General features: G+C 42.8%; 1 protein-coding gene across 1 annotated transcript in view; it reads right to left on the minus strand.

Annotated features, from left to right (window-relative positions):
* ELOVL2 (ELOVL fatty acid elongase 2) overlaps positions 1-15,599 on the minus strand; it is a 72,491-nt gene that overhangs the window by 19,625 nt on the left and 37,267 nt on the right. The window contains exons 2-3 of the mRNA XM_006025429.1: positions 14,320-14,383; positions 4,312-4,499 (exon numbers count right to left, since the gene is read on the minus strand). Of these exons, the coding sequence (XP_006025491.1) occupies positions 4,312-4,499; positions 14,320-14,383 (252 nt within the window). The remainder of the gene's footprint in view (positions 1-4,311; positions 4,500-14,319; positions 14,384-15,599) is intronic.

Genomic DNA, 15,599 nt, shown 5'->3' on the forward strand with positions numbered 1-15,599 from the left:
TTACGAAGTAGGAGGTGGGGAGGGGGGGGGGGGGGGGCGTTCCACTCCCAAACATGAATCTTTCCAGAGTTTTATATCTATCCACGTGACCTCTGGGTTGAATTACTTTAGGCACTCTCTATGGTATTTACTTACCTTTGAAAATTGTTTGGAAGCAGCATGTGGCTTTTAAACATGCAGGGAGCTTGATTAATTAAAAAGATTGGCCAGAGACACTAAGACTGATATTTATGGATTTCTTTCATTAGAGATTTGATCCTATGGTATATTCATTGATAAGTGGAACTCATTAGCACAAGAAATTAGTGCAGGGGAAGCCTCAAAAAAACAGGTAAATCCTGCTTTGAAGACTTTATAACCCACAAACGGCAGACAGAGAGGACAGGCAAGTGAGAGATCTAAAGAATGTAGGCGACTGGTAGGGGGTGCACATGTGCCCCCCCGGTGGCCAACATTGATGCTGTCAGTAGGGCTGGTGCCCCCCCGGCAGGATCGGTGGTTTCTGCGGGTGCCCTGCCAGATTCAGGAGGTACCAGTCACTCATGCTAAAGAATGAAATGACATTTATACATGTATAATCTTTTGTAACATTCTTGTTGTGTGGCATACAACTCATTTAATGTTGTTCACTACTCAAAGAGAATTGTCATTCTTGCACTGCCATAGTAATCTTCAAGCTAGTGGAGTCCCATAAGGCTCAGTCCTTGGATCTGTGTTGTTCAATGTCTTCATCAGTGACTTGGATGAGGGCATGGAGAGCACTCTGTTCAAATTTGTGGATGATACCAAATTATGGGGTAAAGTTAACATGCTAGAGAATAGGGAACAAATCCAGGTGGATCAAAACAAGTTAGAAAAGTGGGCAGAACAGAATAGGATGCAGTTTAACAAAAACAAGTGCAAAGTGCTGCACCTAGGGAGAAGGAATCACTTAAAGGCTGGGGAGGACCTTCTCAGCAGCAGAGCAGAAGGGGATCTTGGAGTCATAGTTGACCCCAAGATGAACATGAGTCGTCAATGTGACAAAGTGATCACTAAAGCTAACCGCACTTTATCATGCATTAGCAGGTGCATGATGAACAGGTCCAGGAAAGTGATACTTCCCCTCCATGCAGCATTGGTCAGGCCACAGTTGGAGTACTGCATCCAGTTTTGGGTGCTGCACTTCAAGCGGGATGTGGACAACCTCAAGAGGGTTCAGAGGAGCGCTACTCATATGGTTAGGGGCCTGCAGGCAAAGCCCTATGATGAAAGATAAAGGGACCTGGATCTCAACAGCCTCTGCAAGAGAAGGCAAGGAATAGGAGTTGCTCTGTTTACCAGGGCATCTCTTGGAGTAACTAGGAACACTGGCCACAAACTGACAGGGAGCAGATTTAGATTAGACATCAGGAAGAGCTTCTTTACGGTGACGGTTGCCAGAATCTGGAATGGGATTCCAAGGGAGGTGGTGCTCTTCCCGTACCTTGGGGGTCTTTAAGAGGAGGCTAGACATGCACTTGGCTGGGGTCATCTAACCTCAGTGCTCTTTCCTGCCCAGGGCAGGGGGTCAGACTGGATGATCTACAGAGGTCCCTTCTGACCCAAGCATCTATGAATCTATTAATCTAATCAGGGAGGTGCACAAGCTCCAGTGTCCATCTTACTCCCAATTAGGGAATGCAGTCAAAGGGAACTGTGCAAAAAGATTATGCAGAAATGTTTAATTTGCTGACATGAAAGAGGAGGCCATACAGCGTGAGGAGAGGTTCTAAATGGCAGGTCTATTGGTAAATAAGTGTGATGAAGTACTGGAAATAGCAATAAAATGAGTGCCCCCACACAGATTCATAACAGATGCAGAAGTTGGCACTAAGAGCTGTGTTTCTTATCATTAGTAAATCAGCTAGAATCTTGTGTGAACTTAGGGATGCAAGTCAATGGGCTACAAACCACAGAAGCAAAGCCTGATTAACCAACCAAAAGGCCACACATGAATCAGCATAGTATGTACAGCAAAATGAGCTTCAAAAAGAAGCTGGGCCATCACAGAAAGACCCTGAAAAACACCATGTGTGTAGTATGTCCTGATTTCCCCGAACCTGATTAATCTTCCGACAACCTCCTGTATGCCTCTGCCATGTTAAACCTGCTAAGCATTGTTTTAATCAAAGAGTATAGGGTATATTGGTGTATAGGGGCAAACCAAGGAGGAACTGTGCTCATTTCACCTACTGAAGCTAGTATGAATGTCACAAGGCCCTCTGTGTCACTTGTGTGCAAGCCAGAAATTAGCCCCTGTTTTGACTAGCTAAAGTGTCTGTTGTTGTTTGTTTTTTAAATTCTGAAGAAATTTGCCTAAAACTGGGAGCTTTGAGGTCCTATTTGACTTTCAGCAAAGCAATGTTCTGGTGACAGAACAACAAGTGCTTGTTTTTCTCCTGTAGCTTGCTAGTGCCCTGTGCAGCACCAGGGGGCATGGAATGCCAGGGCCAAGTGCCATTGTGAACCTCCAGTGTCAACAACCTGGCTTTCTCATACATTTGGATTATTTATCAAGCAAACATGGGAGGTGTGTTTATAAGGACGTTAACATCAAGAGCAAGTAAATGTGATTCCGAAATTGTAATAGCAGTCTTTTTTTCAGGTTTCTGCCCCTGGTTCTATTTACTACCTTAGCAATGTAGCTTTGGGAGAAGCATTTTTCGCTGCTGGGGCTAGTAGGCTGCTGTTGCCATTGCGTCTCCATCACGCATGCTCTAACCTGTAAAGGAGGATTGATTCCTCCAAAATAAAGCTCCTTAATGGGTGCATGCTGGAGCAAGCCAGAGGAGGTGTTTGGTGATGGAGCTGAGATCTTAGTTCATTAAACTGACAGAAACAGTTGAGAATGGAGCCATGACTACCTAGGAAGCTTCATGGTATAAATTGCTAAAAGGATCAGAATGAAAACAGATTACAGGACATGAACAGGTACTTGTCTCATACAGCAACTGGAACATCTGCAACTCCCCTTCTCTCAGGATGATGAAGTGAGTAAACTACTTGGAACTTATCTAGATACTAGCCAATTGCCCATCAAGAATAATGGTGGCCGGTGTAGGAGAAAGGCGGTCTGGGATGGCGTGCCGCCACCTAACACCCCATACTGCTGCTGTTCTTGCTCTTGCAGGGAGCAGGGTGGGGGAGTCTCCCCCACCCCCTGTCCAATACTCAGTACGGCTTCAGAATCATGGCAGCACTCCACCATGCTTGGAGCACTTTGATTGGCTGTTTCCATCAGCCAATCAGAGTGAGAATATAGCATTACAGCCGGACAGACTTAGGTTTTTATAATATTAGATATAGCTTGCTGTAATGTAGATGCGTATCAAACAGCTACTTAGCTGATACTGTTTGCTCTAAGGTTATTCTTTGATATTTCTCTAACCTGTACCCTTTCCAAGCCTACTCTCTGTAACCAATAAAGGTTTCCTCTGTATTAAGTGTGGTGGACTCGTTGGGAGAGGGTTCAGGCATGCCTTTTTTTATTCCCTTGGCTCGGATGACCAATTGAGGCTACTTTTTGTGCTTCAGGCTAAAGGAATACCCCAAGTTCCTGCAGTGGGCCAAGCACCCTCAAGGACTACGAGGCTTGTGTACCCCAGGGAGCAGAGGGCCCAGAAACGGTCCAGACCCCGGGTGGTGGCAGCGGTGACCCCAGGCTTGCGGGTGTGCTCTAGGAAGGGGGTCGGCCAGACATGAGGCACCCCCAGGGTGGCACTTGGAGGTTGGTAGGTGGTCAAGCGCAGTGGACACCCACTACTGGCCCACCACAGTCCCTTCCATCCCTATTTTTCTATGATCCTAAGTTCAGCCTTTGGCTTCCCAAATGGCTTGCTTTTGGCTGAACTTGTTAGGCATCTGATCAGTCACCTGTGTGCTTTTATTTTGTTTTTGCCACTTGATTAGATGACAAAATCTAGATGTTGTAGACAAGAGAGGAAATGGATGACAGTGACTAGCAAACAATGAATAATTGGAGCATACTCATGCATACATCTGTTTGTTTGAACAACAGTAGTGTATACCTACAAAGACTAGTCACTCCCCAGATGTTTATGTTTTCAAAAAGAATTGATGTTCATGAAGGGTGAATTAAGGAGGCACAGACATGTTTGAAATGCACAGTCCCTGAAAATTGAATGCACGTTGTCAAATGCTGCTTTAGCTGAAATGGACCTAAAATCATAAATCCAACTTACTTTGGAGATGGGGATGATAAACATTCCTTTGGTTAAAAATCACTTACTGCTTGCCCTTCTCAGCTGCAGTACGTTTATTTAAACTTACCTCTATGAGCATGTACAAAGAAAGTAGTGTGATTCCAAGATTATATATCAGGAGATGTCCCCGGAGTGAGAAGGCAGGCCTGTTCTTCATATACTCGGTACCCAGCCATATGGAAAGCAGATAGGCTACAGTAAGGAAAAATGTGGGTAGATAGGAGTCCAACAGGAACCAACCTCTGACCCTGGAATCTGAACAGAAGCATGCAATAAGCAGTTAAAAGTGGCTTGTTCAGTGTGGTTAAAAAGAAACTGCCTGCAGTGTCAACAGTGTCATCTACAGGTACAGTGGGGATGTGCCATATTTGGATACATACTCAGTTCATTTCAACCTGAATAGCAAAATAACTGCATTGAGCACAGTCATTTCAGGCATCTGTGTTGGTCATTTCAGAATTACCTGAAATCACTTTAATTGTTCTGCCCTTCTATGAATCATAGAAATGAGCAGGAGTAAAAATGTGTTTGTGCTCTTTTTATTTAAAAGTAATGTTTAATAGAAATAAAATGCCAAATACCAAGCTGTTTAAAAAAACAGTATATATTGCTTTTAAATAGCTTAAACCTTCAATCTACATAGAATTAAGAAAAGAGAACCTGCTAATCCAGACATACAGCATTCATTATTTTTACTGTGCATTTGCCTCATATCTTTGTGTTTATGTTGGGTGTTGGAGAGATGATGATAGTGACTGGAAGGCACATATGTATAGGGAAACATTTTCAAATATGTTCAGTGCATTAGTTTTTCAATGTGCTTATTTTTCTGATTAGCCCAAGGCTTGTTTCATTGTTCATCTGCCCCATTTTATCCTGAAATGAAGTATTAAGGCCCAGTTCTGCTTGCCTTATTCACACAAATTATATCTCTGACAGTAATGCATGTGAACAAATCAGTACTGGGAGCAAAGAATTTTGTGTGTAGTTGTGGGTTCCCTTCCTCTTCCTTGCATCCCTTCCCCCAGCTCAAACAAAATGGAGATCATGAAGTTTGAGATGCGCAATTTTTAAAACAGAAAAATGTCTACAATGGCAGTAAATGGGTATCGTGGATGAATGCCATCATTGTTTTCTTTCAGCTTTGTCATATTTTTCTAAAAGATATTTGCTTTCTGAACCATAAGTTTTAGGCTTCCCTGAGAAAAGGAATTGCTAAGTGAAATTCTTCCTCTGATTATCATATACTAGCTTCTGCCCAAAATAATTGCTCGCTCCTGTTAAAAACCATAGAAGGTATCACAATTAGACGTGTATTTAAGAAAACAACTTGTTTTACCATTTGTGGGGTTTTGCATTTTGCTAAATTTGACAATAAATTAACACATCAGCTACTGTTTTTCACTCTTATTCATTTGCTCAGTGTTTCAGATGTAGGATTGAAAACACTCTGAGGAAATGCTTAATCAAAGCAAACTCTGCAGGGGAATGCTTGAGACATTAAGAACTGTTATATATTTGTGTGTTTCAACAATGCTTTTTCCAAGGCAATTCTTTCTCTTTAGAAACAAAGTATTTAAATGTTTCAGAAACATTCTGTAGTGAAACCACACAGCTATATTTACCTGTTCAGTTACCGCCATGCTCCTGTCCCCCATCCTTCTTGTGTCTCCAGTCCTCTGTTACATTACGTTGCTGAATTTTGTCTTCCGTTAGCTTGTAAGCTCTATGAGGGCAGGTTTGCACTAGAAAGACCTGTTAAGTCTCCTGTTTTAGCTAGAAGACTCTAGTTATGCTCCTGCCACTGTTGGGTTGCCAAGAAGCAGCTTCATCTTCTGAGCTGAGAGGCAGGATAAACATACCACAAGCCCAGCCTGGACCCAGAAGCAGAGCAGGGCACTTCCATGCCCAGAGCAGATGCAGTGCCTGGGACATGGAAATTCTGATGGTATTGCACAGCTCTGATGGCAGCGTGGCTGGCTGCTGCAGTGGCAGCTAATTTTGCATGCCTCCACCTTAAAGGCAGTGCCTGGGGCTGCTGCCCTGGTCGGGTTATGTTCCTGCCCATACCCTTCTCTTAGGATTTTTGGCCTTTGACTTTTTGCTCACTCAGCATTAGCAAAATAGAATACAGCAAAATGCCCTTTGAAAACAGTTTGAGTCAAGTTTTCAAAAACAGTCTTAACTCTCTGACCTGTCCTCTGCCTATTCACTTATAATCTGTTTGCACCCAGTAGTCACCAATTACTATATCACATTATATCCCTTCTAGACCACAAATAATACTATTTATACTCCAGCACAAGCCACTCCTTCACTTATTGCATTTGGACTTTGACTGAAATGCAAGGCTTCCTTCCCTTTGCTGGTAGTGAATGGCCCCCAAACATAAATGCCCCTACACAGTGTGTGCACAGGGTATCAGAGAAAGGTCCCACCTCTCTCCCACCATAGAGCTTCCTAAAACCAAGGTATTTTTAAGATGGGTTGTGTCTATCTTTGTTCTCTTACCACCCCCCCGCCCTTGAAATTAATATATTTTATAATTTAAATGCATAGATGAGAATGAAGGTGCATCATCAAGAAAGCCAAAGCACTGAGTGCTGGTCAGCTGGCAGAAGGAAGTATTTTAAATTTAAGATCATGTAGATACAGGAATACATGAATACTCAGTATATCTTCTGGAATAATGCTGTCTGTTCCAAAACAGCAAGTAGGCTTGGCATCATCTATCCAAGAGCTTGAGTAGTTTATATTACACTGGAAAAAAAATTCTCTGCTGTTCTAGAAGGCATGCTGAAAATTATTTTAATCCATTGCATGGCAAAATAGCACGAACTAAACAAAGGAACCATTAGATAATATGGGTGGGTTATGTTCAGACCATATAAATCTGGAGAGAATTTGAGAATATGCAGCTCAGATGAAGATGAAAATGGCTGGGTTCTGAAGGCTAACACGTAAATATAGTTTACATGCATCTCCCTTTTCCAGGGCAAAGGAGTCCTGCATTCAGTGCATTTAAACCCCCTGCTAATTAGCCTTAGTAGATAATTAAAGAGTCTCCTTGTATCTAGGAGTAAGTGGTAGAAATAAGATCCTGAAGTAGGCTAAAGGAGAGAATTACACAACCAGCAATGAAAGTAGCTGCCAGACTTGGCCTTAGAAGGCTAGTTTTCATGGTGTGATTTGCAAAGCAATGAGGACCTCAGTGCTACAAGTTTAGCATAGAGTGACCCAGGGCTGCATCCTCTAGCAACTTAGCACTTCAAAAAAAATTCTCATAATTGTTAATAATCCCTCTTCAGACCAAGACACTAAAATATGTTCCATTCCTGCCTTCCCCTCACCCCTTCCCCAGCCCCATCCTCCCTGTTTTCATACAGGGGCTCTTGTTTGTTATTGTGAAGTAGCTTTTAAATGCCGGTCTATTGGGTTTGACTGGGTTTTTTTCATCACTGTAACATGGGGGCTGGGGGGGGGGGGGGGGGGGGGAAGATAGTTTGTTTGAAAAAGTGAATTTTATGAGCTCCCTAAAAAAATACAGTCTACTGGTGGGGGGGAGGAAGTGGAGAAAGAGGATGCTGTTTGATTCTGGCAATGGTCCTAGTGCTTTTCTGCCTTCAGTCGCTGATTAGGGAAAGTATTAGCTACTAAAACAATTCAGAATTGGAAAGATTAAGACCAGGACCCAGATGGTAAGTGACACTGTATGACAAGAGCACTACATCATGTATGGCAATGTTTGAGTGCCCCAGTTCAGACTCCTTCTCAAGTTTATCTCATTTGCAATTAAAAACAGGGGGAACAGAATGGTGGAGCTGAAATCCTGGCTCTACGGAAGTTAACGATAGAACTCCGACTGCCTGAAATTTTTATTTATTTATTTATTAGCTTTATATGCTGTTCTTTTTCAGGGTGGCTTACAGTAACAAACCAAATTAACTATAAAAGCACATAAAATGGTACCAAGTTACTCTCCCTGTACTTTAGAAGTGTTTATATTTGGGTTTTTAACTAAGCTATCTGTCAGTGTGGCCACGTTGCCTGTGGGTAAACTTGAATTTTTCAGGAGCCAAGACTTAAGTTTCTGGAGCTGGCTTTTGATGCTATTAATATTTAATTGCAAAATACATACTACTCAAGGGTATACTATTACTTCATCATAGCTTTATATGTATGTATCTTAATGTGTTTCCAGTTTCTAAATCTATTTTTACAAAGGTGGAATCCACCCACTAAGGTCCAGATTCAAATGTTCTCAGGCAACCTGGCACAGGTATTGCCTAGCCTAACTTTTTGGAAACTTTGTTCCAGGAAAAAGTTTTAAAATGACCCATTAGAGCACCTCCCCTATCAACAGAGATCAGAGAGACTTCAGAAATGCCAAAGTGTGATTCAAGCTTAAGTGCCTATGCACCATATACGGAGAACAGGAAGAGCATTAAGTGTCTCTAAAGGGTTATTTGAGTAAGCCCAAAGACATTTTATAGGTAGTCAATAGGAGCCATAAAAGCACAGGGCTGGCTTCTCCAGAGCCTAGGTGTCTGACTCGATTATTCAATAGACTTCTCTGTTCACTATTATTCAGAATATCTAGACCAGGGTGAGCAATTACTTGGGGTGGAGGGCCACAATGAGTTTTGGTGAGCTGCTGAGGGCCAGAGGGGATGAGGACGAGATGCCAATTAATCCTACCTGGCTGCTGCTGGGAACCTTAGGAGGGATGCTCTGCTCTGCCGCAGCTGGGGCCAGGGTGGGCTGAGTAGCGTGCAGACTCCTCTGGCCCCCCACATCCATTTCCCCCTGCCCAGCTTTCTGTTGACAACGTGTAGTCCTGGCAGTGTAGCTGCTGGCAGCTGGGCCCATTCAAGATGGGGGTGTGGTGCAGCACACCAAGTGCTGTCCTGCCTGTCCACCATGGTGAGCTGCTTCTGCCACACCACACCTGGAAAGTTGGGGCAGCTGCCGCTAACACAGATTCACCTCCTGGTGGTGCATTGCATAGCCTGGCCCTAACTGTGGCAGAGCAGCATGGCATGGGGCACAGCCCTCCCTCTTCAAGCTCTTGACTGTGGCCAGCGGGCCAGATGGGCTCAATTGGTGGGCTGGATATGGCCCACTGGCTGTACTTTGCCCACCCCTCGTCTAGACCCATTTTTTTTGTGGCAAGGAATACAGCGGGTTTCTGAGGAGAGGTGTTTGAGAATACTCATCCCTATGTGCCCAATAGCTTGTTGGTTACAGCATTTTTCCAAGGTGTAGGAGACCTTGCTTCTAAGCTCCATCATCCTGAAGGGATTTCAACTTTATCTTCCACTTCCCTGATGACTACCCTAACCACTGGCATATAGAGTAAGGTTCACTCTACCCCTTCTGTTGAAGCTGGGCCCTTGGACAGACAGGGATGCAAGAGCCATGGGGGCCAGATGAAGAACAAGCAAAATGTAGTCTGACACTGCACCCTTGTGGTTAGGGCACTGGCTCTGGCTGGGGGAGTCCTGGATTCCAGTCTGCTGCCATATATATAGCCAAATTAAACAGCTAAGGAGTTGCACAGCAGGCCTGCTCCTACCATTCTTGAAAAAAATGGCAAGGCTTCCTTTTATCCAAATGATGCAGGATTGTGTCAGCATGAGTCAAACTGACTCTAATAAAAATGGCTGTTGGAAAGTAATGTTTGGCCTTTGTAACCTTCCTCTATAGCAGGGGGCATGGCCCTCTTCCTTGGATCTCTCAGGTGTGTTTTAACAACCCCTGCAGAAGCAGGACATTGGCTACTGTTGTTTTCCTGCCTTACCTGTGGCAGGATAGGGTGTTATGTCTTGTGGCTGTGTCAGAGTTGACTCTGTAGTCTTACTAACAGGTTAGACAAGGATTTGTATAGGGTGGTTTGGATAGAGGTGATCCTGCTTCCTGTCAGGGGTTAGACTAGGTGGCCTCTGGCCTTCCAACCTTACTTTTCTATGATTCTATGATAGAACTGTTCCAAAATGCTACTGATAGGGATGCAGTTCATAACTGTTGTGGGACAGTCATCTGTTACATAGCTACATTGCAGGGAGTTATGTTAGTCATGAAATACTGGGTGTGTCTATATGAGACGTTTACTGTAGTTGCCTAATTAACTCCACAGTAAACATCTCTACATCTACAAATGCATCCCTATTAGGCCTCAGGAAACTAATAAACGCCATAGCAGGTTAGTACTGTAAATACTTTTTTTTACTCCATGGCAGCACACATGTAGGCACTGACCCAGCTGGCTGGGGCATGAGGGCACTTCAGTGGAGGGGCTGCCTGCTGGCTAGTCCCACACTAGAGCATCTTCATGCCCCAGCTCGCTCCTCTGCAGCATGTCAAGCCAGGTCGGAGCAGCCCTGGACTGGTAAGTTGCCTCCACCCCCCAGGCTCCCTGCCACCCAGAGCTGCTCTGCCTCAGCAGTCTGCTGCAGTCTGTGCTGCAGTCCTGGGTGTACATTCAAGCAGCATGCCCAGGAGCAATAAACTTTGGCACAATATGCGCCGGAGTTGATTGCTTTCAATTAATTGCACATGTAGACATGCCTACTTTGTGCTAATAAGATACAGATCACTGAAGTAAAAGGGTTTACTATATGCCTGGGACAGGAGAGGAACAAGTCCTGTTTTCAGTATTATTTGAATGGAATGTATTTTATAAATAATGTCTGAATACTTAATAGTGTGTTAAAATTGTGATTAATCATTGCACCACTTGGTGCAATCCATTTCTATTAGGGAATGCATCTAGTGGTTTAATTGTTCAGTGATTGCACTGTTTAGACTTTCAGGTAAATTCATAAATCTATATCAAAGTGCTTCACTTCTGATGCTGTTTCACTGCAGTGCCTTCTTGAATACTGCAGTCCTATTCTTGCCAGCACAGTAGTGGGGGAGAAGAGTAGGAAAAGGACAAATACTTAAGCCTTCCCCCAGGCAATGAAGCTCCTTGGAATAATTTGGGTATGTCCTCTCTTCAGGATTAAACTTAATGCAACAAGGAGAAATACCGATATTTAAAGTAAAATAAATGGCTTTGTCTCAATGTATACAGGACAATTAAAAACATATGGCTAGCAGTTTAACTCACTGGAAATGGAGATACCGGAGTCAAGGAACTGCACCTGGGCCCTGACCCTTCTGCAGCCAGTGGAGCAGTGGAGGGTGGAACCTTTTTCCTGCCCTGGTTTTTTGGTCTTGGTTTGTTTGGACTCAGCCTAGACCCCCATTTAGAGCAGTGTGAATCTGAGAACTGGTCATTGTCGGGGCTAATATTGAGTCCAAGACATTACCAACTGGTAAAAAGAAACTCATCAATAAATGGCGGTGGGGGGGAGCGAAAAGTCCTGAGATTTATTCACTGAGATTTGATCACTGAAAAGCGGGTACTGCCTTTTGAAAGGAAAGCAGCCAGTGCTGGAGTTGGAGCAAAGCTGCTACCTTGGGAGGTGTCCCTGTGCAGAAGTCTTTTTAATGCACGTTCTCTTCTCTTCCTGAACATATTTTCACTGGGTTTTGTTACTCTGGCCAGCATTTCCTTCCATTTCTTTTCAAAAGGCAGTCACTCTTCTTTGAGGCTTTTCCTTGCAAAAGCCAACTACGCATCTCTTGAGAGCTGGCAGAGGTAGAGCTTATTTAACCCAAGTGTGATTCAAAGGCCCAGGGGAGCTCTAGTATTTGCTATGGCATTATATTAACCACAATTCATCCAGCTCAAGACTTGGCTCTGGAGCCGTTGGAGAGAGGGATGAAAAGGCACACTGCTTGCTTGAGTGAAAATAATTACACCTTGTATACATGTGGTTCCTAGATTGCATTGGCTTGCTTGTTTTCAAGGCCTATCTGCAAGTATTTTTCTAAGGAGCCACTAATTTTAAAATGCCATTTAATTTTAAATAGATACAGGTAGAATAAAAAAACCTAAGCAATTCTGCACACAGGAGTGTGCAGACGTACCATCTTGTGAGGATCATGAAAGCAGCACAATTTATGGTAGGAGTTCCAAACCAACACAAACACAAGGGGAATAAAGACCTATCATCTCCTTGGCTTTGAGTCTTGCAGCTTTTTTTTTTCTGCTTAATCAAGAAATATTCATTTTTGGAAATGTTAACATAAATACAAGGCATCCAAAAATCCTATTATGAAGTCATGTCTACTTAACTGCAGTTATGCTAGTCTGCATGTTTTGCTTCAGGAAGAAAGTATGACAATAAGTATAGGACAGATGAAGACCAAGAATGGGGAAAAAATGATCCTCAGACTGCAGAAATGTTGCTGATATTTTGAATCCAATTCTAAGTACCACTGCTTTGCACTGAGGTCAGCAACTCCTAAGATTAGGCCCTTTCTAAGCTAGCTCAACTATGTGGAGATTTAGATTGTTAACAGAGTTGATCTTAAAATATAAATAAATGTTGTAGAAAACTGAGATATTTAAAGACATAATTCCATCTTGATTTGGGATGGAAAAGCTGAAATCCTGGAATGGTTATGTGAAATAATGTATTCTGAAATTTTTTCAATATTTATCATAATATTTCAGTTTGAATAGTTTCCACTTCAGTATTATGGAGTATACACATTGAAAAGTTTTGACTTCTGATGTTATAACTTATATGTCAAACAAATAGGAACAAAATCTTCCAATCTGAACAAAATGAGCCATTTTGATCTTCCTAGAAAATTTAAATGGACTTGATACATTCCTGGAAAACATTTTGCTTTAGCTGATTTGGCACTTTCCAGTGGAAGACTGTTCCATCAGTAAGCTTTCAGCTAGCTCTAATTATCACACCCCTTTTTAGAGAAAGGGTAACTTGAGTGACTGCTATATAAGTGTTAATGAGGTAGGAATCAGTCAGATACTTGTTTTGCTTGTTCTAAAAGCACATTGGTCCTGGGAGGGTTTGCAGTAGGAACAAAATGTCAAGAATTTTCCTTTCCTTACCACCCTGAATATTGACTGTATAGGGGCATTAGCATGTTCCCTGCCAGTGCATTAGGGCTAACTACAGACACTCAAAAAGCCTGAGGGTGAATTGATTCAGTCTTTGCATTTTAGTCTAAAATGCAGAGATTGAACTGATAAGCAAGTGAACAAACAAACATTCACTTTTGATTCAGGAAATGCAGCCACATGCCTGCAGTGGCTCAGGCCAGATGCTGGGCAGGTGCTAGAGCATGCTTCCCTGTTCAGTTGGAACAGACAGCTTGAACCAAGGCTAGCATGTGCACCCTGAAATGGGGTGGGGGTTGCAGTGGAGGTGCAAAGCATCCTGGGATGCTCGGGGGGGGGGGGGGGCAAGGTAACTTAAACCTTGGGGGCAGTTTATATGTCCTAAACGTCTGTTGGGTTACAGATTTGTATCAGTTTCTGATCACTTATACTGGTTTATGTATAACTTCTGTCCCTAGCCCAGGTGGCTGAAGGGAAGGAAACCCTGGGTTTGAGTCGATGCCTAACTGCAATAGGCAGAGAAGTTGCTTGTGATGTGGTGTAAATAGTATTATTTGTGGTCCACAAAGGAAATGGAGGGGATACAATGCAATACACAAATGAGGTGACTTGGTGTAAATAAGTTATAGCTGAATAGGCAGAGAATGGGCCAGAGTGAAAGATGTTACTGAAACATGAACTTGGACAGATTGGGTTTTCAAAAGGAAATATGCTGTTTTATGTATTTAGCCACACTATATAATGAATACTATACTTTTCCTGAAATAAATATTGATTTTTTGGGACAGTCTGTTGGGTTTTTTTTTGTTGTTTCCAATATGAGAGAGCTTAACTGGGGCTTTTTTTTTCCCTAACGAGGGCTGCTTCTTCAGCACTTTGACAAAATCAGGCCCCTTTTCAGATGTTTTCAGTGAGATATTAAGGAACTACTAGTTACTTTTTAAGTGTATCCATCAAGGTGCATCTAGTGGGAATCTTTTCAGTAGCTACTAATATAGCAGAGGAAGTTGATTCAAATAGCTTTTATTTACCCCTGGGAAATCAATTATTTTATATCAGTAGAGGCTTTAGCATTTCCCTAAAAACTGTGCTTACCTCGAGGTCCAAACATATAGTCCACAAGTTCGTTTACTTCATGGTCTAAAGCCTTTAGCTGCTCCTAAAAAGGGAGAAAGGAAAAACTGTTGTTTTATACCTCCTGGGGTGGGGGGGAAGACTATAGAAAAGAATACACTTGCTGAGAGAGCCTTTTACTTGGAAGTATTTCCAAGGTACCCAAAGACTGACATCAATACTTTAAAAATTAGAAAATGTCTCTTAAAACATGAAAGTACTAAGGCCTCTATTTTGTTGCAAATTCACAGAGTTCCCATTAGTGGAAATAGCATGCACCTACCAAAAGTAAAATGATTGCTGCAGGAAATGAACACAATGTAAGAGGGAGATTTGAAAAATGAAAATAAGCAGTTTTAATCTGTAACAGATAATTTTGCACAGGAAGCACACAGTACAGGTTTCCCTCACTTTATGCTGTATTTGTTCCTGGAAAATGACGCACAACTTGAATTTGCAAAAAGGGAACCCACTTTACAATGTAGCAAATAGGGATACATTCTAAGACCTCGAATGTACTGACCCCCAGACCCACAGGAGACTATATTTTGGTGTGCATCAGTCCCACAATGCACTGCACAAAGCAGCTGACTGTGGGCTTCCCCCACATTGATCACATAATAGTGAATGTATCTTGCAGGTAACAAATTTTTGGTATAAAAAAGTGCTCATTGCATAAGAGTGAATTTGCATATACAAAACCTGTATAAAGCAAGGGAAACCTGTTGTGTTTTTGTTTTTTTATTTTGCTTTTTGATGTATACCAGCCTGCCTGGGAATCTTGTGACGGAGTTGGGGATTGAATCCTGATAACCTGAGATCCAGTCTGCCCCGTTAAGTAAAGGACACTCCTTTCCCATTTGCTGTTTTCTATATTCCCTTGCTGTGCAGTGTGATCCCTCAGCTGTGATCCTCAGCTGAACAATACCTAGCAACAGCCCACAATTGGTAAGGAGCAAGGAAACAGACTTCTAAAAATGCCCTGCTGTTCTCTGCAAACTCATTCCTGCCCTGAGAAAATAGAGCCATGCTGCGAATAGAGAAGTAGGCCACTGTGATCCATGTCTGTAGTACAGGATCTGGTGAAGGAGGAAGGGATATCGTAACAGATACACTTGCTCTTTTGAACACCTTGTCCCATTGCCCCCTCCCTCTCCCCCTATGCATGCTTCCTCCAGCTCCTGCTGCTCCTAGGAGTATAGAGCTGCCAACCAGCCAGCCTCCTGTGGCAAGAGCCACGTTTATATATTGGCAGGGTTTGG

This window comes from Alligator sinensis, unplaced genomic scaffold, assembly GCF_000455745.1.
Source record: "Alligator sinensis unplaced genomic scaffold, ASM45574v1 scaffold253_1, whole genome shotgun sequence".
In the NCBI taxonomy this organism is placed as follows: domain Eukaryota; kingdom Metazoa; phylum Chordata; order Crocodylia; family Alligatoridae; genus Alligator; species Alligator sinensis.